Source organism: Hyla sarda, unplaced genomic scaffold, assembly GCF_029499605.1.
Source record: "Hyla sarda isolate aHylSar1 unplaced genomic scaffold, aHylSar1.hap1 scaffold_78, whole genome shotgun sequence".
Lineage (NCBI taxonomy): Eukaryota > Metazoa > Chordata > Amphibia > Anura > Hylidae > Hyla > Hyla sarda.
Genome location: NW_026610803.1, coordinates 49,950 through 70,717, shown reverse-complemented (window position 1 = coordinate 70,717; position 20,768 = coordinate 49,950). Strand labels below are relative to the sequence as shown.

The window sequence follows — 20,768 nt, the reverse complement described above, 5'->3', positions numbered from 1 at the left end:
AGGGGAGGGGTAAAGGGTACAGGTGAACCCCTACTCAATAAAGAGCCCTACCTAGTCTATACCCTTGCCCTCACTAGTCAATAAGTGTGGACAGGGACTGGGTGGTATAAATATTCCTTTATAGAAAGGTCATCAACAAAACAAGTTTGTATGGCATCTCGTGCTCCCTTTCCAACGCGTTTCTCCCTTAGCTAATGACTAGGGTTCATCAGGGAATGGAGGAGAAAAAATTAAATCATATAAATATCAAGAATTGCAGATGATGTACTGTAGTAGAGTAAAATCATATGATGCTTAGCAAAATAATAGGTATGCCCCACCTTGACTGGGCACACCCCATTAATTTTCTGAAGGCCGTGGAGTCCACAAGATGGTATGGGAGTGCTTGTGGAACCAACAACTTAGCTAGGTAGGAATTGAGGCACACCCAACAGGGTGACTGGGAGAATACTGTTGTTTGGAGGACATGGATTCCCCATTGGATAACTGATGGTATCGCGGAGGATGTGGGCACGGCACAGATGAGGCAAATTCCTGTTAGACAGTTGGGAGTAGAGTTGAGCGAACTTTATCCCTTTTTTGGGAGTAGCATTAGGTTCTCTAGCAAGTGAAGAAGACAGCATGGATTTTTACAAGCATGCCAAAAATGTTCCCTTTTTTGGGAGTAGCAAGAGAGTTCTTAGTCTGGCAAGTGAAGAAGATGGCATGGATTTTTACAAGCATCCCAAAAATTATCCCTTTTATTGTGGATTATTGGTTGTGTACTTGTAGGCCTGGGTGGAAGAAGGATGATGGTGAATTGGTGTTACTAGTAGCCAGCAAGCATTGGTGGACTAGGTATACTTCTGCCCAGGCTTTGTGATACTTGGTGCTGACGTATAGGCCTAATTCCTAAATTTGGACCCTGCCTGTGCCTCACTTTCTCTCCGCAGAGATGACACCATGCCTGCTTTCCTGCATCTGGTAACATAATAAATAATTTCCACATGGCAGGATACTGTAAATAGCTAGGTACAACACCCGACTGTGCCCCTGTTCTAGAACATTTTTTTCTCAAGCCCTCAGATCCAGCAGCAGTGTCACCATCTCTTGCTCCTGAGCTGCTCACACCAGAAGGCCCGCTAACATCCTCCTCTTTAAACTCCTCTTCATCATACTCCTCTCAGTTAACACTTCTGATGTGTCATCGTGGCCTTCTCATTCCCCTGCACCACATCCCCCATGATGCCTTCCAGTATCCTCACCACACAGGATATAGATATAGAACACTGTTCACACTGGACACACAAACTGGACACTCCACTCCACTAACGAACTAGCCATGAATAATAAATCCAAATAGACTACTGCAGCATGTCCAGCATCTTAGCAAGTCAGGATATAATGAAGTCAATCACCAGCCCAGAGGCTAGACTGGGCTGACTTTAAATAGACACACCCTAGGAGCTATTGGCTAGCAAGCAAAAGGTTATTAACTATTCCCTGACTAGGGAACATTAAACTGTTCACACACAACCAAACCAATAGCTGTGTGTGAACACAGGCCAATACAGACATGACAGTATGTATAAGGCAAGTTTATTAAAACCAACATTTAAAAAATAGTTGCTTTAGAAGCCTAATATGTTTGGAATGCAAAGGCTTTTTAGTATAATGCGTGTTTGCTTGTACACAACTAGAAATATTTGAGGTGTGTTTGTGGAAAAATATGAAATTCAACAAAACTGTTAACAGGCCAGATATGTGTCAGAGGAACACACTTAAGGTCTTAAGGGAACAATATAAAATGCAGCAGACCTGTATTAACAATACAGGCTAGATACGTGTAACTAATCAACACGCTTTTTGGGTGGTAGAGGAGACAGCACAATGAGTACTGAAGGTGTTTGCGGAAGAATATGAAATACACAACAACTATATAACACTACAGGCTAGATAAATGTAACTTCAACATGCTTTTTTGGGTGGCACAAATCACTGCACCTCACCGGATACTTTAACTTGTTCAGGAACATTATTAGAGTCACAAATCCCTACTGTCTTCACAGGACCCATAGGCATATATATAGTTGAAACTTGAATAGGATTTGTGGGTGGGTGGCACAGATCACTACACCTCAATGGCTATTGTAGCTTGTTCAGGAACACTATTATTGTCACAAATCACTACTGTGTGTGGAGCAAAAAAGTATTTTGTCAGCCACCAATTGTGCAAGTTCTCCCACTTAAAAAGGTGAGAGGCCTGTAATTTTTTATCATAGGTACACCTCAACTATGAGAGACATAATGAGAAAAAAAAATCTCAGATTTTTTAAGAATATATTTGCAAATTATGGTGTAAAATAAGTATTTGGTCAATAACAAAAGTTTATCTCAATACTTTGTTATATACCCTTTGTTGGCAATGACAGAAGTCAAACATTTTCTGTAAGTCTTTGCAAGGTTTTCACACACTGTTGTTGGTATTTTGGCCCATTCCTCCATGCAGATCTCCTCTAGAGCAGTGATGTTTTGGGGCAGTCGCTGGGCAACACAGACATTCAATTCCCTCCAAAGGTTTTCTATGGGGTTGAGATCTGGAGACTGGCTAGGCCACTCCAGGACCTTAAAATGTTTCTTACGAAGCCCCTCCTTTTGCCCGGGCGGTGTGTTTGGGATTATTGTCATGCTGAAAGACCCAGCCACGTTTCATCTTCAATGCCCTTGCTGATGGAAGGAGGTTTTCACTCAAAATCTCACAATACATGGCCCCATTCATTCTTCCCTTTACATGGATCAGTCGTCCTGGTCCATTTGCTGAAAAACAGCCCCAAAGCATAATGTTTCCACCCCCATGCTTCATAGCAAGTATGGTGTTCTTTGGATGCAACTCAGCATTCTTTCTCCTTCATACACGATGAGTTGAGTTACCAAAAAGTTCTACTTTGGACAGGTTATCAAAACCTGTCCAGAGGAAATGTTGCTGAGTTGCCCATAGCAACCAATCAGATCACTTCTTTCATTTTTAACAAGGCCTCTGCAAAATGAAAGAAGAGATATCATTGGTTGCTATTAGAGATGAGCGAATCGAAGTTGACGAACCCGAATTCGTTATGAATTTCATGAAAAATTCGATTCACAACGAATAGGAATATTGCAGCGATTCTATCGCACGAATCACTTCATTAAACTCCATTTTACAGCATTCCAGCCTGTTGGAGACCTAAGATGGCGGATCCACATGTGAGTACATGGGGCAGGGGATTATGGGAGGGCGGGAAACAGCGGCGGGAATGAATGTAGGCGGGCTGACCCTGAACCACATGTGAGATGCAGCCTATCAGTGTTCACTGACCCCTGTGATGTCACAGCCCCTATATGATCGGCGGCCATCTTGCCTCTCTTCATTTCATCTATGCACTCAGATGGAGAGGACGGGACTGCGTGTGTGTAAATAGCTCATACCACAGCGTTAAACTGCAACTGCTAGTCACATCAGCATTAGGGAAAGACAGGAGTGCAGAGTGCTTTGCTGTAACACTGAGAAGGATCATTGATAGCTAAACCTCCTATTCACGTTATTGAGCATTGCAGCAGAGAGGGGCAGATAGCTGTCAGCTGCCTCATACAGATCTCCAAGCTGCCTGAACTTTATCAACCATCTTATCTCCTCATTTTTCAGCCCAATTGAGTTCATTTTTATTTGCTCCACAAATCTTCTGCTGCTCAGAATTGTGTGACAGAGTGCAATTTAGGGTTTAATCCCTGGATTTTTTTTTTTTGTGGTGCTGCACTGTTGGGTCCTGCTGCTGTTCAGAAATAAGTCATATTAGTGTGGACTTTAGTGCCTTTTTACCATTTTTCACCTGTTACTCTGTCTCTGTGCTAAATTCAGTGTTATACCACATGTTATTCCCCTGCCGATGTATTAAAGAAAAAAAATCTTTGAACAGTGGCCTTATCATTGCAAAGGGCCTACATACAAGCAAATAGCGTACCATATACTACCTTTTTTTCTGTCTCTGGGATAAATTCAGTGTTATACCACACGTTATACACCTGCCGGTGTATTAAAGAAGAAAAAATGTTTTTCCTGCGTACAAATACGCTTAACTGTGCGCTCATCATTGCAAAGGGCATACATACAACTATAAGTGTACTATTTAGTACTTTAATTTCTGTCTCGGTGCTAAATTCAGTGCTATTCCACACATTAGTATACACCGGCTGGTGTATACAACAAAAAAATTAGTTTTTTTCTGCATATAAATACACTTAACAGTGCGCTCATCATTGCAAAGGCCATACATAGAACCAAGTAGTGTACTATTTACTACCTGTTATTCTGTCTCTGTGCTAAATTCAGTGCTATTCCACACATTAGTATACACCTGCTGGTGTATTTAAAAGAAAAAAGTGTTTTTTCTGCGTAGAAATACGCATACCAGTGCGCTCATCATTGCAAAGGGCATACATACAACCAAGGAGTGTACTATTTAGTAACTGTTATTCTGTCTAGGGCCTATATACTTTGAAAGGACAGCCGTAAGTAATCGCCTGCTGCTGTTCTATACCCTCATAAACGCACTAAGTATGTCAGGCAGGGAAGTGGCAGGATGTGCACAGAGAAGGGGCAGAGGCCTACATACGTCAGGCAGAGTTGGCAGCAGACTTGGGGCGAGTGGCACCAGGAGTCGCAGCAATAGGCCTGAGCTCCCGTTAACACTCAGCGGTCGTGTCGTCGACCCATCTCTCCTCGTCAATTGGTTTGCACACTCATCCCCATCATCACAAGCAACATCTGACAACCCCAGTCAAGAGTCGGCGGGTTCCTCAGACACAACCCTCAGTTGGCATGGCCCGGGAGCAGTCCCCGTAATCCCATTGCCTTTGTCCTATGCTGTTCCCTCTCCCAAAGAAGTATCTCATGCTTTGGGTTCAGCTCCACTATTTAGTGAGGACGATGTAATAGAGGACAGTCAGCAGCTAATGGGCAGCCAAGAATGTGAGGAGACATGAGTCGCTTGCTCCGCAAGGCGGGCAAGTAGTGATGCGGAGAGTGACGTGGGAGGCGGTGTTTCAATTGTTCAGGGTCCTGAGGCAGACACTGTTGTGGAACACGAGGAGGACATCAGTGACGTGCACACATCTTTTGATGATGATAAAGCCGATCGCAATTGGGAGCCGGGTGCAGAAGCCGGGGCTTCATCATCATCAGGAGAAGAGATTTGCTCTTTGTCTATGAGGCAGCAAGGCGGTAGCACGGTTGGCAATCAGCGTGGTGGTGGCAGTAGTGGAAATTCAGGAGCCAAACGTGCCAGGGGGAGACCACCTGCTTCGCCGCAAGCTACCATTCAGGGAGGTAGTGGAACAGGGGTTCCTGGAGACGGCGCCAATAGCCGTGAAATAGTGCGGACTGTTGGTGGGAAAATCAGCTACTCTGCGGTGTGGTTGTTCTTCATAAAGAATCCGGAGGACCTTAGCATAGTCACATGCAAAATCGGTCGGCAGAAAGTGAAGCCTGGCCAGGGTCCCAATCTCGGCACCACGGCCCCGCATCAACACATGATTCGCCACCATAAAGCAGCCTGGGATAACCGTGCCTCCGATGTAGTGGTCCAGCCTGCCGCATCACCCAGTGGCCATCCGCTCCCTTCGTCACCCAGCCAAGGCTCCACCACCTCAGCCGAAGGGAGCATTGTGTTAAACCCTCCTTCTTGCGCTCCTGCTTCTTCCGCTCGTAGTCAGCCATTCTGCCAACAATCGATCTGCGAAGCCATGTCCAAGAGACAACAGTATGCGCCCACTCATCCAACAGCGGAGAAGTTGAATGTGCTCCTGTCCAAGTTGCTGGTGTTTCAGTCCCTCCCTTTCCAACTGATGGACTCTGAAGCTTTCAGGGAATTGATGGCTTGTGCCGAGCCGAGGTGGAGAGTCCCAAGCCGTCATTTCTTTGCGAAGAAGGCAGTACCAGCCCTGCATAAGTTTGTACAAGAGAAGGTGGGCCAGTCCTTGAGCCTGTCGGTGTGTTCAAAAGTGCACTGCAGCACCGACGTGTGGAGCTGTAACTACGGGCAGGGACAATACATGTCTTTTACGGCCCACTGGGTAAATGTTGTTCCTGCACAGCCATAACAGCAACTTGGACAGGTCACACCGCTTCCTCCTCCACGCTCTCACTCCCAGGCAGTTGGTCCTTTTACAGTGTGCGCCTCCTCCTCCTCCTCCCCCGTGTCCTCGGCCTCCACTGCACATCCAAATCTCGGTGGCCCTTCATTGTACCACGTGTGTAGGGCACAGCGGTGTCAAGCCGTCCTTCACATGGTTTGCCTTGGCGAACGGAGTCACACAGGGGAGGAACTGCTGAAGTTCATAAGGGAAGAAATCCGAGTATGGCTTACTCTACGAAATCTGGAAATGGGAAACATGGTGACTGACAATGGGAAGAACATTGCTGCGACAAGGAAGTGTGAACCATTCGCCCTGCATGGCACACGTGTTGAATCTGGTTGTCAAGAAGTTCATCAAGTCTTCACCCCATTTGCAAGATGTCCTGACAATGGCAAGGAAACTGTGCATGCACTTCAGCCACTCGTACACCGCCAAGCACACTTTGCTTGAGCTGCAGCGTCAGAACGGTATCCCACAACATAGTCTCATTTGTGATTTTGCCACACGTTGGAATTCCACCCTGCATATGTTGGACAGACTATACGAACAAAGAAAAGCCATCATGGATTTTTTGATGATACAACAAGAAAGGAGTACTCCCCTGTGTAACTTCAATGTGAACGAGTGGCAGCTCATACGTGACACCTGCCATTTGCTGAGGCCCTTTGAGGAAGCCACATTTTTTGTTAGTCGCTCGAATTACACCATGAACGATGTAATTCCACTCCTACATTTACTACAAAATTTTTTTGAAAACATGGCTGGTCATGGCAATAGAGACGTTGCCCCTACATCAGAAGACTACATGAGTCCTGTGGGGGATGAACTGGAGGAGGATGATGAGGGGCAGAGCGGAGCACAGTTTACGGTGGATGAGATGGCCGGTGTTTCTGGTCATTGGACAGGAGAGGAGGAGCAGCCAGAGGAGCTGGAAGGTTATTACGAGGGAGGCGAGACAGAGGACCCAGACACACCGTGGCAGTATGCAGTTGACATGGAGGCAGGTAGTCCCAGCGAGTCACTGTCACAAATGGCACGATGCATGCTGAGTTGCTTGCGTAGTGACCCCCGAATTGTCAAAATTTGTCAGCGCGATGACTTCTGGATCTCCACCTTATTAGACCCTCGCTACCGGCCCAGAATGGGGGCCTTTTTTACACCCACTGAGAGGGAGGACATACTGACCTACTTCAGGGAGCTTCTACGTAGTCCGTTGGCCGATGCCTATCGGCCACATGGTCCATCCACTCACAGGTCTGACTCGGGGGGCCCTCTGCGCCCAACTTCCACTGCCACGGCTGCTGGGGAGGGGAGGGGTGGCAGGAGCAGTACGGCTCAATCAGCAGCAGCCTGAATCTACAGTCGCTGATGAGTAGCTTCCTTCAGCCGCATAGTGAAGCTACTCATCAGCAGCAGGTGGACATGGAGCAGGACCTGAACCAGCCGGTGGTGGCTTACCTCGACATGACCCTGCCAACAACCGTTGAAGATCCGCTGGACTTCAGGGCAGCCAAACTCAATTTATGGACGCAACTAGCGGAGTTTGCCCTGGAAAAGCTGTCCTGCCCGGCCAGTAGTGTGCCATCAGAGCGGGTGTTTAGTGCGGCCGGGGCCATAGTCACCCCAAGGCGAACTCGTCTGTCCACTAAAAATGTGGAGAGACTGACTTTTGTCAAGATGAATCAGGGATGGATCAGCCAGGATTTCCAGCCACCAATGACAGATGGGTCTGAGTAGATTGACCATGCTTCTACAAAAAAAATGTCTCTATTGTGGTTGGTTATGAAACCCTCTGGGGCAGACCTGGGCATTGTACTGCCCGCTTGCCACATACGGTCCTTTGATTGGCTCTGACCGGCCCACGCTGATTGGGGGACAACTATGCTGCCTAATCTGGGGGACAACTATGCTCCTAATCTGGGGGACATCTATGCTGCCTAATCTGGGGTACAACTATGCTTCTTATCTAGGGGACAACTATGCTCCTAATCTGGGGGACAACTAAAATCCTAATCTGGTGGACATCTGTTCTGCCTAATCTGGGGGACAAGTATGCTCCTAATCTGGGGGACATCTATGCTGCCTACTCTGGGGGACATCTATGCTGCCTACTCTGGGGGACAAGTATGCTCCTAATGTGGGGGACATCTATGCTGCCTAATCTGGGTGACATCTATGCTGCCTAATCTGGGTGACATCTATGCTGCCTAATCTGGGGGACATCTATGCTGCCTAATCTGGGGGACAGCTATGCTGCCTAATCTGGGGGACAGCTAGGCGGCCTAATCTGGGGGACATCTATTCTGCCTAATCTGGGGGACAGCTAGGCTGCCTAATCTGGGGGACATCTATGCTGCCTAATCTGGGGAACATCTATGCTGCCTACTCTGGGGGACATCTATGCTGCCTACTCTGGGGGACATCTATGCTGCCTACTCTGGGGGACATCTATGCTGCCTACTCTGAGTGACATCTATGCTGCCTACTCTGGGGGACAAGTATGCTCCTAATCTGGGGGACATCTATGCTGCCTAATCCGGGGACATCTATGCTGCCTAATCTGGGGGACAACTATGATCCTAATCTGGGGGACATCTATGCTGCCTAATATGGGAGACAACTATGCTCCTTATCTGGGGGACATCTATGCTGCCTAATATGGGGGACAACTATGCTCCTAATCTGGGGGACATCTATGCTGCCTTATCTGGGGGACAACTATGCTCCTAATCTGGGGGACATCTATGCTGCCTAATCTGGGGGACAACTATGCTCCTAATCTGGGGGACATCTATGCTTCTAATCTAGGTGACATCTATGCTGCCTAATCTAGGGGACAACTATGCTTCTAATCTAGGTGACATCTATGCTGCCTAATCTGGGGGAAATCTATGCTGCCTAATCTGGGGGACAACTATGCTCCTAATATGGCTTCTGGCCTTGGGCCTATAATTTTTTGAAGTTTAGCAGTAGCTAAATACATGCTTAATGCAAATGTCAACATTGATCTTTAAATGTAAGGGGTTATGAAACCCTCTTGGGTACTGCGAATGACTGCTCCAGACTCATTCTGTGTCTTTCACAAACTACTTGCCTCCCTGGTGCCTCAGGCCTTGGGCCTATCATTTTTTGAAGTTTAGCAGTAGCTAAATACATGCTTAATGCAAATTTCAACAATGATTGTTAAATTCTCGGCGCTCTGCCAGGGCCTTCTCCTACCCCGCCTGGGCCGATCCGAGGACCTCACCAACCAACTCACTAACTAATCCAATCACTTATAGCGTTGTGTACAAAAGGGCAGGGAATTAATCAACGCAAGCTTATGACCCTCACTTACTGGTAATTCCTCGTTTTAAGGTTAAATAATTGCAATCCCAGATCCCTATCACGAACTGGTTTCAGCGTGCAACACGCACCTGTCCTTGAAAGATAGAGACACGCTTATCCGTTCAGTGGAGCGCTAGTGCAGCCCAGGACATCTGAGGCCATAACACACCTGTTATTGCTCGATCTCGCAATTGATCGGGCAAGGTAAGGGATTATTAAAGCCTCTTGGGAACTGCTGAGGTCTACTCCTGACTGCTCCTGGTGCAATGTATGGGGTAATTAAACACTCTTGGGTAGTGTTATTGTTAAATTTACTGATAATTTTATCAGTAATAAAATTGAAATTTGCAGAATGCTAACCGTTACACAACGGAACGCTTGTTGCGTGTGATTTTTTAATGAAAAAAATATATATATATATGGAGAGGGATTAACTCTGCGTAATCATTTTTCGTGATTAGAATCCCTTTGTGACCTGATCTTTTGGAGACAGATGCGCTTACACAAATGTAATAATTTTTTTAACCAAATTTCAAATATTGTGTGGTTTATTATTTTTGAGAAGAATGTCTTTTGGTGGTCCACCATCCTGCATTATAGAGTCTTCCGAACTGCTGTATATGCGCTTATTTTTAAAAAAACAGGTATTTTGTAAGACAATTTCAATAAAATTTTGCGTTTTTTTGGGTGGATTGTGAAACCCGGGTGTGTACTCGTGCATCAGCCAACTCCAGGCTGTGTCTTTCAGGCTCTCTATGGGTTCCTGATGCCGCAGAGGTGGGGCCTGGGTATTTTAAATTTTTGGATTGCGCGTGCTACCAAAAAAGATGGACACACCCTAATCAGTTCAGTGGAGCGCGTCTGCGGCCCCGGACATCTGAGGGCATAACACACCTGTTATTGCTCGATCTCAGGAGAAGGGGGGTTCATCATCGGGAGAAGAGAGTTGCAGGTTGCCCTTGAGTCAGCAAGGCGGTAGCACGGTTGGCAGTCAGCGTGGTGTGGCAGTAGTGGAAATTCTGGAGCCAAACGTGCCCGGGGGAGACCAGCTGCTTCGCGGCAGCTTACCTTACCGGGAGTTAGCGGGTTACCAGCACCGGTCGATGAAAGATAGAGACACACTAATCCGTTCAGTGGAGCGTGCCTGCGGCCCCGGAAATCTGAGGGCATAACACACCAGGTATTGCTAAATCTCGCAATTGATCGTGCAAAGGTAGGGGGTTATTAAAGCCTCTTGGGTCCTGCTGAGGACTACTCCTGACTGCTCCTGGTGTAATGTATGGGGTAATTAAACACTCTTGGGTAGTGTTTTTTTTTTTATTTACTGATAATTTTATCGGTAATAAAATAGAATTTTCCAGAATGCTAATCATTACACAACGGAACGCTTGTTGCGTGTGATTTTTTTTAATGAAAATTAAAAAAAAAAAAAAAATACGGACAGGGATTAACTCTGCTTCATCATTTTGGGTGAAAAAAGTCCTTTGGTGATCTGATCTTTTGGAGACAGATGCGCTTACACACATATTGAATTAGTTTTTGTAAAAAAAATTCAAACATTGTGTGGTTTATTATTTTTGAGAAGAATGTCTTTGGGTGGTCCACCGTCCTGCATTATAGAGTCTTGTGAACTGTTGGATATGCGCTTGTTCTTACACAAAGGTATTTCTTTAAAAAATGTCTAAAATGTTGTTGTTTTTTGGAGGGGATTCTGAAGCCCGGGTGTGTACTGGTGCATCAGCCAACTCCAGGCTGTATCCTTCAGGCAATATATGGGTTCCTGATGCCGCAGAGGTGGGGCCTGGGTCTGGAAATTTCTAATTTTTGGATAGCGGGTGCTACCTATGAGAAATCTTTGTCAAAAATTTCATATATTGTGTTGTTTTTTGGGGGGGAATTGTGAAGCCCTGGTGTGTAGTGTATTAGTGCATCAGCCAACTCAACGCTGTGCCATTCAGCCACTAAATGGTCTCCTCTTGCTGCCAACATGTCCACGCTGTGCCGTTCAGCCACTATATGGTGTCCTCATGCTGCCAACACCTCCACGCTGTGCCATTCAGCCACTATATGGTGTCCTCATGCTGCCAACACCTCCACGCTGTGCCATTCAGCCACTATATGGTGTCCTCATGCTGCCAACACCTCCACGCTGTGCCATTCAGCCACTATATAGTGTCCTCATGCTGCCAACACCTCCACGCTGTGCCATTCAGCCACTATATGGTGTCCTCATGCTGCCAACACCTCCACGCTGTGCCATTCAGCCACTATATGGTCTCCTCATGCTGCCAACACCTCCACGCTGTGCCATTCAGCCACTATATGGTGTCCTCATGCTGCCAACAACTCCACGCTGTGCCATTCAGCCACTATATGGTGTCCTCATGCTGCCAACACCTCCACTCTGTGCCATTCAGCCACTATATGGTGTCCTCATGCTGCCAACACCTCCACGCTGTGCCATTCAGCCACTATATGGTGTCCTCATGCTGCCAACACCTCCACACTGTGCCATTCAGCAACTATATGGTGTCCTCATGCTGCCAACACCTCCACGCTGTGCCATTCAGCAACTATACGGTGTCCTCATGCTGCCAACACCTCCACGCTGTGCCATTCAGCCACTATATGGTGTCCTCATGCTGCCAACACCTCCATGCTGTGCCATTCAGCCACTATATGGTCTCCTCATGCTGCCAACACCTCCACACTGTGCCATTCTGCAACTATATGGTGTCCTTATGCTGCCAACACCTCCACGCTGTGCCATTCAGCAACTATATGGTGTCCTCATGCTGCCAACACCTCCACGCTATGTCATTCAGTCACTATATGGTCTCCTGACACTGATGCCACCACCAGGCTCTGTCATTGTGCTGCTGCGTGGCAGTGATTCTAAGAGCGATGCCGGTAATCTGCATGGTATTCTGAATAACAGTATTATTTCACTACCCCAGCACACTCCATATGCGTTTTAGGACACAGCAAAGTGTTCTATACTCCTATAGAGGCTGTATGTAGGCTAGAAATAGCCTTTTTTTTTATATCGATTCACCGCGAACAAATTCGGATCTAAACAAATTTTTCGGGAAAATTCGGCGAATCGGCCAAATCGAATTTTTGAAAAGTTCGCTCATCTCTAGTTGCTATGGGCAACTGCACCACTCTTCCTCTGCACAGGTTTTGATAAATCTCCCCCAGAGTGGCTATAATAAAGATGGTGGTATAACCATAAATTCTATAGGTTATTAGAGTGGCCCCAAGCTGGATTCCTAATTGCTGGTTCAAAGGTCTGGAGGTATCACTAAAGTTGTTATGGGTAGAGGATGAGTCAGAATAAAATATGCTAGTCTGACTTTCCCAGAAGGGGAAGGTGGATGGGGATTACCCAACTTTAAATATTACTTTCTGGCGGCAAAAGCCCAAGATTTCAAGTGTTGGAGGAGGAATATTATTTTAGTGTATATGATGGGAATATGCAAAGAAGCATATAAAACATACTTGAATTGATGGAACCACAGTCTAATAATGTTTTGTTGGCACAGATAACACAGAGTGATTTATACTTTAAAGTATGGAGGAAAATTAGGCAGATTTGTAAAGTAAAGGGTAGCTTTGAATTCACACCATTACAGTGAAATTGTAACCTTAGTGAATTTAATAGAGGGATTGATAGTGGATTTTGGGCACAAAGGGGGGTTAGATATATAGCAACAATTTACTCACAGGGTAAGGTTATTCCATTTGAATCACTAAAAACAATATATGGTATTGAACCAAATGGAGAATTTTGCTCAATTAAAACATGCAGATACATGCACAAAAAATAGAAATCACTTAATTATAAAACTACACAGTTTAACTTCTTTTATTTCAGACTCCACTGGGTATTCCAAAGCTTTAAGATCAACTGGCTCCGGAAAGTTAAACAGATTTGTAAATTACTTCTAATAAAAAATCTTAATCCTTCCAATAGTTATTAGCTTTTGAAGTTTTCTGTCTAACTGCTCAATGATGATGTCACGTCCCGGGAGCTGTGCATGATGGGAGAATATCCCCATAGGAGCTGGACAGCTCCCGGGACGTGAGTCATCAGAAAGCAGTTAGACAGAAAACAGCAACTCAACTTCAGAAGCTAATAACTATTGGAAGGATTAAGATTTTTTAATAGAAGTAATTTACAAATCTGTTTAACTTTCCGGAGCCAATTGATATATAAAAAAAAGTTTTTGCCTGGAATACCCCTTTAAGTTGGGAAAGAATATGTAAAAATGTGGTTATGTGCTCATCAAATAAGAGATTTCAATGCCTTCAGTTACACCTAGTCTATAGATCTTATTACTCCCCGTTATACTTGTGGAAAATTAAGTGCAGGGCCAATTCTGCTTGTCCAAAATGAGAGGAGGAAAATGCAGACCTGGAACATCTTATTTGGGAGCGTTCTAGGGTAAGAACGTTCTGTAATAAGATATTTGCACACGTGGGACAGAAATGTGACATTAGTTAAACATGACTATTAGGAATATAATCTTAGGGGATACTGTAGATCTTGGCGCCATATTTTGACCCCCCCCCCCCAAGACCACAGTAATGGTGTTCCAGATGTATATAAGGTGACTACAGCCATACCTTTATTTCTGTTTGTTCTTCTTTTCTTTCTAATAAAAACCTTTTTATCCAAAAGTCAGGCACAGTCTGATAGGCGTTGCTTGTGGTTCGCCTAGCCCCACTGCCGCCACGCCTATCCTGCCTTCCAGCGCTGGGACCGCTGTGTCTTACTACACAGTTCATCCACAGCGCATGTGCCCTTCGGCTCTAACGTGCACGCTCCACGACGTCCTGAGTTGACAGAGCAAGCGCTCGCTCCCGACCTCTGTGCTCTCGGTGTGCTTGTGCTGTACTAGAGGCAGATGCTCGTCCCTCGTCCACTCACTGCCTCTAACACAGCACATGCGCACTGAGCTGACGTCGGGAGTGAGCGCTCGCTCTGTCAACTCAGGACGCGGCGGCGTGAGCACATTAGAGACGACGGGACGGGGGCAGGAGGGGGTTTATCATGATGGGGGCAGTGAACTGGGAGGATTATAAAATTTTACAAGATCATGACAGGTACCCTTTAATCTTCTTCCTGAGAACTTGAATGTCCTGGTGGTGTATGTATGCCCTTTATTTAAGATTTTCTGGGGATGATTAAGGAATCGGGTAAGAAATTTTTTCAGAAGACACCAATGGACCTTCAAGATTGATTCAGGTGAACACAAATGTGCAGTAATTCATTCTTTACCAATTGATCACGAAGCAGCGCCTATATCCAACAGCTGTTAGGTGGGCGTCCTATTCCCATTCAACAAAATACCTGCAGGTCATAAACTCCAGAAACATTCTTTGCATCTATTCTTTAATAAACTTGCATAGTTTTCCCTCAAAAATAGACTCAAACATGAGAGAAACAGTTAAATCCTACAGTATGTACAAACAATATTGAGCTTGAAATTAGAGAGTAGACCTGAATCACTGACCTGTTTAAAGGGGTACTCCGGCGCTTAGACATCTTATCCCCTATCCAAAGGATAGGGGTTAAGATGCCTAATCGCGGGGGTCCCGCCGCTGGGGACCCCCGTGATCTTGCACGCCGCACCCCGTTAGAATCAGTCCCCGGAGCGTGTTCACGCTCCGGGGACTGATTCTAACGGGGTGCGGCGTGCAAGATCACGGGGGTCACCAGCGGCGGGACCCCCGCGATCAGGCATCTTATCCCCTATCCTTTGGATAGGGGATAAGATGTCTAAGCGCCGGAGTACCCCTTTAAGAACAACTAGAAATTCTTCTTTAGTGAATCCACAAGACATCATGCAAAATAAAATACACAATATTCTTCTACTCAAATTGCTGCAATGCGGTCAACAGGTAAAGCAAGTGCAGCGCAACACCACAGCACATGTGAAAGCACAATTCATAGCCAAAAGTTGATGGAAGTAAACTCATCAGTTGCCACTAGCAATGAATTATGGGTGGTGTATGTTTTGGCAGCATCTATTTTTATTACCCAACGACAACACTAACCTTATTACTCTCTGCCATCTCGCTAAACATGAGCAATGTTTCTGCAGCAGCCAGAGCAAATATCAGATTCTTGTGCACAGTGGTTCTCTCGGATTTAGGAACTCTGAAATAAAAGGGAGTTCCGCAAATAATTCAAACAGTGGAAGCAATACTATATAAAGGTTAAAGAAGATCATCTTTATAAACCCTATAAAGCCAATTTTCACAGTTCCGTTTTTTCTTCCTCTCTTTGAAAATCCATAACTATTTTATTTTTTTCACCTACAGACCCATGTGAGGGCTTGTTTTTTGCGTGAACAATTGTACTTTGTACTGACATCTTTCATTTTACCATAAAATGTACCACGAAACAAAAAAGTTATTATTTGTGGGTGGAAATGTATAAGAGCACTGCATGTTTTGGCGAGTTTGGTTTTTATGAAGTGCATTTTATGGTACAAATTATACATTATCTTTATTCTGTAGGTCAATGAGATTAAAACGATACCAAATTTATATAATTTTTCTCATTATTGTACTATTTTTTAAAACTGCATTTTTTTTTAAACAAAATTGGTATACATACAATTGACTTTTCTGCATATGTAGCTGCATGATGGCTCATTTTTTTCCCACCATGATCTGTAGTTTTTATCAGTACCATTTTTGCTTTGATTGAACTTTTTAATCACTTTTTATGAATTTTCTTCTGATATATGATGCAGTGTTTGGTATTTTTTAACCCCTTAACCCCTTAAGGACACATGACGTACTGGAACGTCATGTGTCCGCTCCCGATCTATAATGCGGGGCCACGGCGTGGCCCGTGGCTAAAAGCGCGCGTTGATCGCGGTGCCGCGTGCTATTAACCCTTTAATATTTTTATATCATGAAAAAATGAATAAGTCCTATCAATGCAAATGGTACCGTTAAAAACTTCAGATCACGGCGCAAAAAATGAGCCCTCATACCGCCCCATACACGGAAAAATAAAAAAGTTATAGGGGTCAGAAGATGACAATTTTAAACGTATTAATTTTCCTGCATGAAGTTATGATTTTTTCCAGAAGTATGACAAAATCAAACCTATATAAGTAGGGTATCATTTTAATTGTATGAACCTACAGAATAAATATAAGGTATCATTTTTACGGAAAAATTTACTACGTAGAAACGGAAGCCCCCAAAAGTTACAAAACAGCTGGTTTTTTTTTTCAATTTTGTCTCACAATGATTTTTTTTTCTGTTTCACTGTAGATTTTTGGGCAAAATGACTGACGTCATTACAAAGTAGAATTGGTGGCGCAAAAAATAAGCCATCATATGGATTTTTAGGTGCAAAATTGAAAGAGTTATGATTTTTTAAAGGCAAGGAGCAAAAAACGAAAATGCAAAAACGGAAAAACCCCCGGTCCTTAAGGGGTTAAGGACGGACCCATTTTTTACCTCAATGACCAGTCTCTCTTTTTTTTTTATTTGACATGTATCTCTTTAAATGGTAATAACTTTAGAACGCTTTTTCTGAGCTGAGTTTTTTTGTGACATATTGTACTTTATATAACTGATGCATTTTTTATGAAAAACCTCAAAATATTGTGAAAACTGGAAAATTTCTTTTTTTTATGGTGTACATTGTGCGGTAAAAGTGATGTTAGATTTATTCTGTGGTTCAGTACGATTATGGTGATACCCATTTTACATAGCTTTCTATGTTCTTTTTCCTTTTCTGAGCAAAATTATTTTTCTGACGTTCATTTGCAAACAGCCGTTTAACTTTTTTATTTTTCGTCCGACACCATTGTGTAAGGGCTTATTTTTTGCAGGATGAGCTCTGCTTTTTATTGGTATAATTTTTGTGCTATGTGCTACCTTTTGATCTTTTTTATTCCGCTATTTGTACCATAATTGGCGAATTTTGCACTTTTTTAAATGTTTTTTTTATACAGCGTTCATCGTGTGGGATAATTTACATTATAGTTTTATAGTACACATCATTACGGACGTGGCAATACCTATTATGTATATGATTTGTGTTTTTGATCTTTTTGGTGATAACACAGGGCTTTTATTGGGAAAGGGGCATTTTCTTTACACTTCATACTTTTATTGAAGAACTTTTTATTAAAATTTTTTTACACTTTTTACAGGTTATACTATGCTGCAACAGGTTATTTACAGGTTATACTAACCTGAGGAGCTGCAGACACTACAGCCTGTGCGATCCAGCCTCTGGCTGGATCTCCCAGGCTTCCATAGCAGGCATACAGGAGGTCATGATCTGAATGTAGTGTAAATAATATTATATGAATATTTGTAATATGCATTGGTTAAAAAATGGGTGGGTTTTGGGGGGGAAATTATGTCCCTGCAGCTATTGCCTGTGTTTCTCTGTGCTGAGACATAATACAAGAAGTGTGGGCAGGATAATCAGGGCTCTGTGCAGGCTCCTGGCTTGTCAATCAGCCTGTTTTGTGAGCCGGGAGCATGTCATAGAGCCTCTGTGCACAGAGACCTGCTTGTCCTCTAAACACCAATCCTACAAAACTTGCCAAAATAAATATATAGCCCAAACAATACTATTGTCAAAAATTCTAAATTTCAACAGAAATTCATACATGTACCCCCTTAGAAACATACAGACATGTCAGTATGCTTTAGTGCTACTGAAAATGACTTTTTTTTTGCTATTTGGAGACTAGTATGTTCATTGTGGTACAGTAAAATCTCCCTTAGCTGACACCTCCCAATAGCTGACAGTCTTTAATTCCCTGGCAGAGCCCCATAAGACTTAAAGGGTACCTCTCATCAAATAAACTTTTGATATATATTAGATTAATTAATGTTGAATAACTTTCCAATAGCATGTTAATGAAAAATATGCTTCTTTCTATTGTATTTTTCCCGATCAGTCCTGTCAGCAAGCATTTCTGACTCATGCTGGAGTCCTAAATACTCAGAGCTGCTAGCCTGCTTTGTTCACAGCCAAACAGGCCGTGAACAAAGCAGGCTGGCAGCTCTGAGTGTTCTCCTTTGTGAACAAAGCAGACTGACAGCTCGTAGTGTTTAGGACTCCAGCATGAGTCTGAAATGCTTGCTGCCAGGACTGGTAGGGAGACCCCTAGTGGTCATTTCTTCATAGTGGAAAATTAAATAGAAAGAAGCATATTTTTTTAATAACATGCAATTGTAAAGTTATTCTGCATACATTAATCTATAATATATCAAAAGTGTTTTTGATGAGAGGTACCCTTTAATGTATTTGCACCCTCCGAATAGGGGAAATTCCCAATAGCAGATGCGGACACACCCATTAGGGGACCAAACACTCCCAATAGAGGCCAAAACACTCCCAATAGGGGAAAAAACACTCCCAATAGGGGACAAAACACTCCCAATAGGGGACAACACACTCCCAATAGGGGAAAAACAGTCCCATTAGGGGACAACCAGGCTTATGTGCCTGCCATACCTTGTACACAGTGCTGCCATCAGGGGGTACAGCCAATACCCCAGTAAGAGGCCCAGGCCTCCTCTGTACCCCACTGCAGAAACCCCAGGACAGAAGCAGAAGACCAATGTTTAAACAGTGGTCTCCTGCTTCCATACATCCGCAAGCCACATCATTCACCCCCTCCTTCCCTGATCACCCCCGTGCCACTTTATTACCCTGAGGGTAAAGAAGGGGGAATTAAATGGCACAGGGGGATCTAGGGTAAATGATGTGTCAGAGGGTATGGGGGGGGGATAATTTGGCACAATGCACAGGGTAATAAGATGGCACAGGGTATAAAAGGGTTGATGAAATGATACAGGAGATATAAGGGGAGATTCTACTGTGATATTGCTTTTTATTGTGTTTTAGAGGTAATTACACTCTCGAGTGAGTACAGTACAGTATTCCATTATTTTTTTGCCTTTTTTTTCCCAATAAGGGACATCTCTCATTTTTAGCCATTTTCCCAATAAGGGACATCTCTCAATAGTGGATACTTTTTTCTCTCAATAGTGGAAACTTTTTAATTCCCTGTGAGTGTCCGCTAACCAGGGGCATAGCTATAGGGGGTGCAGAAGTAGCAGTCGAACCAGGGCTCTGGTGCCTAAGGGGGCTCCAAAGCACATCTGCCCCAGAAGAGACCACTATTATTGGCACATGATGCCCTGTGGCGGATTTTGCATTGGGGCCCAGAAGCAACAAGTTATGCTTCTGATTGGAACCCTTAGTGTTCCCACACTAAGGGTTTTAACCAAAGGCGTAACTTGTAGATATAATTTTGGAGTATTGGAGCTGATTTGGGGCAAAGACCGTCATCAGTAAGATTGCGTCGTCATCCTAATTTCAAGGAAAAAGTGTAAAAGTCAAGTGTCATCTATGTTTTGTGAGAGGATTAGCATCAGATAATTGATAGATTTCTAATGCTTAACTGTGTACTATAGATAAGAGTCACATTCAGTTGTTATATTTTTTTTACATTCCGCAAGTAGGATGATAATTTTAGCACATGAAAGAATAAAGCTGACAATGTTATCAGATGAGAAGTATTACTAAGTAGGTGCTTACCCAACAACAAGAAAGAGAACGAAAGTTACTACAAGAGCACAAAGTGATACTCCACATCCAATGAACGTCAAGGTCCTTAACATCCATTCTTCTTCTGCACTTCTCTGTACGTACATATAAATAAGTGTTTAGAGAATGTCCAGCTCTCACAATTTAAACACTACATTAATTCACCATTCAATCTATATTATACATTACACTGAAGTACGACTTACAGTAGGTGTATTACAATGAAAACCATACTTTCATTAATCACCCAAGGTCCATGACCTTCATCAACTCACGTTGGTAATTGTTGGGAAGTACATTGTAGTGATAAGTGAAACTAGCCTTTTGGGATGTAATATTTTAAATAGTATTGAAATCCAAAGCTGGACAGAAGGGGGAATAATGCATTAACAAATTTAGAAAAACACATTGGGCCTCATACCCAACCCAACAGTTTTTATCGTTTTTTTTTATCTGTGATTTATTCAATATTTATTGCACAACTATTTGTAGGATTGCTAACATAATCCACTTTCAGCATTTTCTTCCATCTGGTCTGCAGAATATTTGTCGCTATAGCTCATAGCCTCAGTGTTAAAATGCATGCTCAAATGGTATTCCCAAATTGTGAAAGTGTGTTATTTCTTAATTAAAATCGTTATAGTTCACAGAGCAGATTTTACACTCTACTCAATTTCTCAGG

General features: G+C 43.7%; 1 protein-coding gene across 4 annotated transcripts in view; it reads right to left on the bottom strand.

The window, feature by feature from the left end:
• LOC130346290 (adhesion G-protein coupled receptor D2-like) overlaps positions 1 to 20,768 on the bottom strand; it is a 194,256-nt gene that overhangs the window by 136,287 nt on the left and 37,201 nt on the right. For all 4 annotated transcript variants that reach the window (XR_008884619.1, XR_008884620.1, XR_008884621.1 and 1 more), the window contains exons 14-15: positions 20,078 to 20,181; positions 15,541 to 15,643 (exon numbers count right to left, since the gene is read on the bottom strand). Coding sequence is in view for 1 of the 4 variants with exons in the window: in XM_056554532.1 (XP_056410507.1) it covers positions 15,541 to 15,643; positions 20,078 to 20,181 (207 nt within the window). In the remaining 3 variants the exon portion in view is untranslated. The remainder of the gene's footprint in view (positions 1 to 15,540; positions 15,644 to 20,077; positions 20,182 to 20,768) is intronic.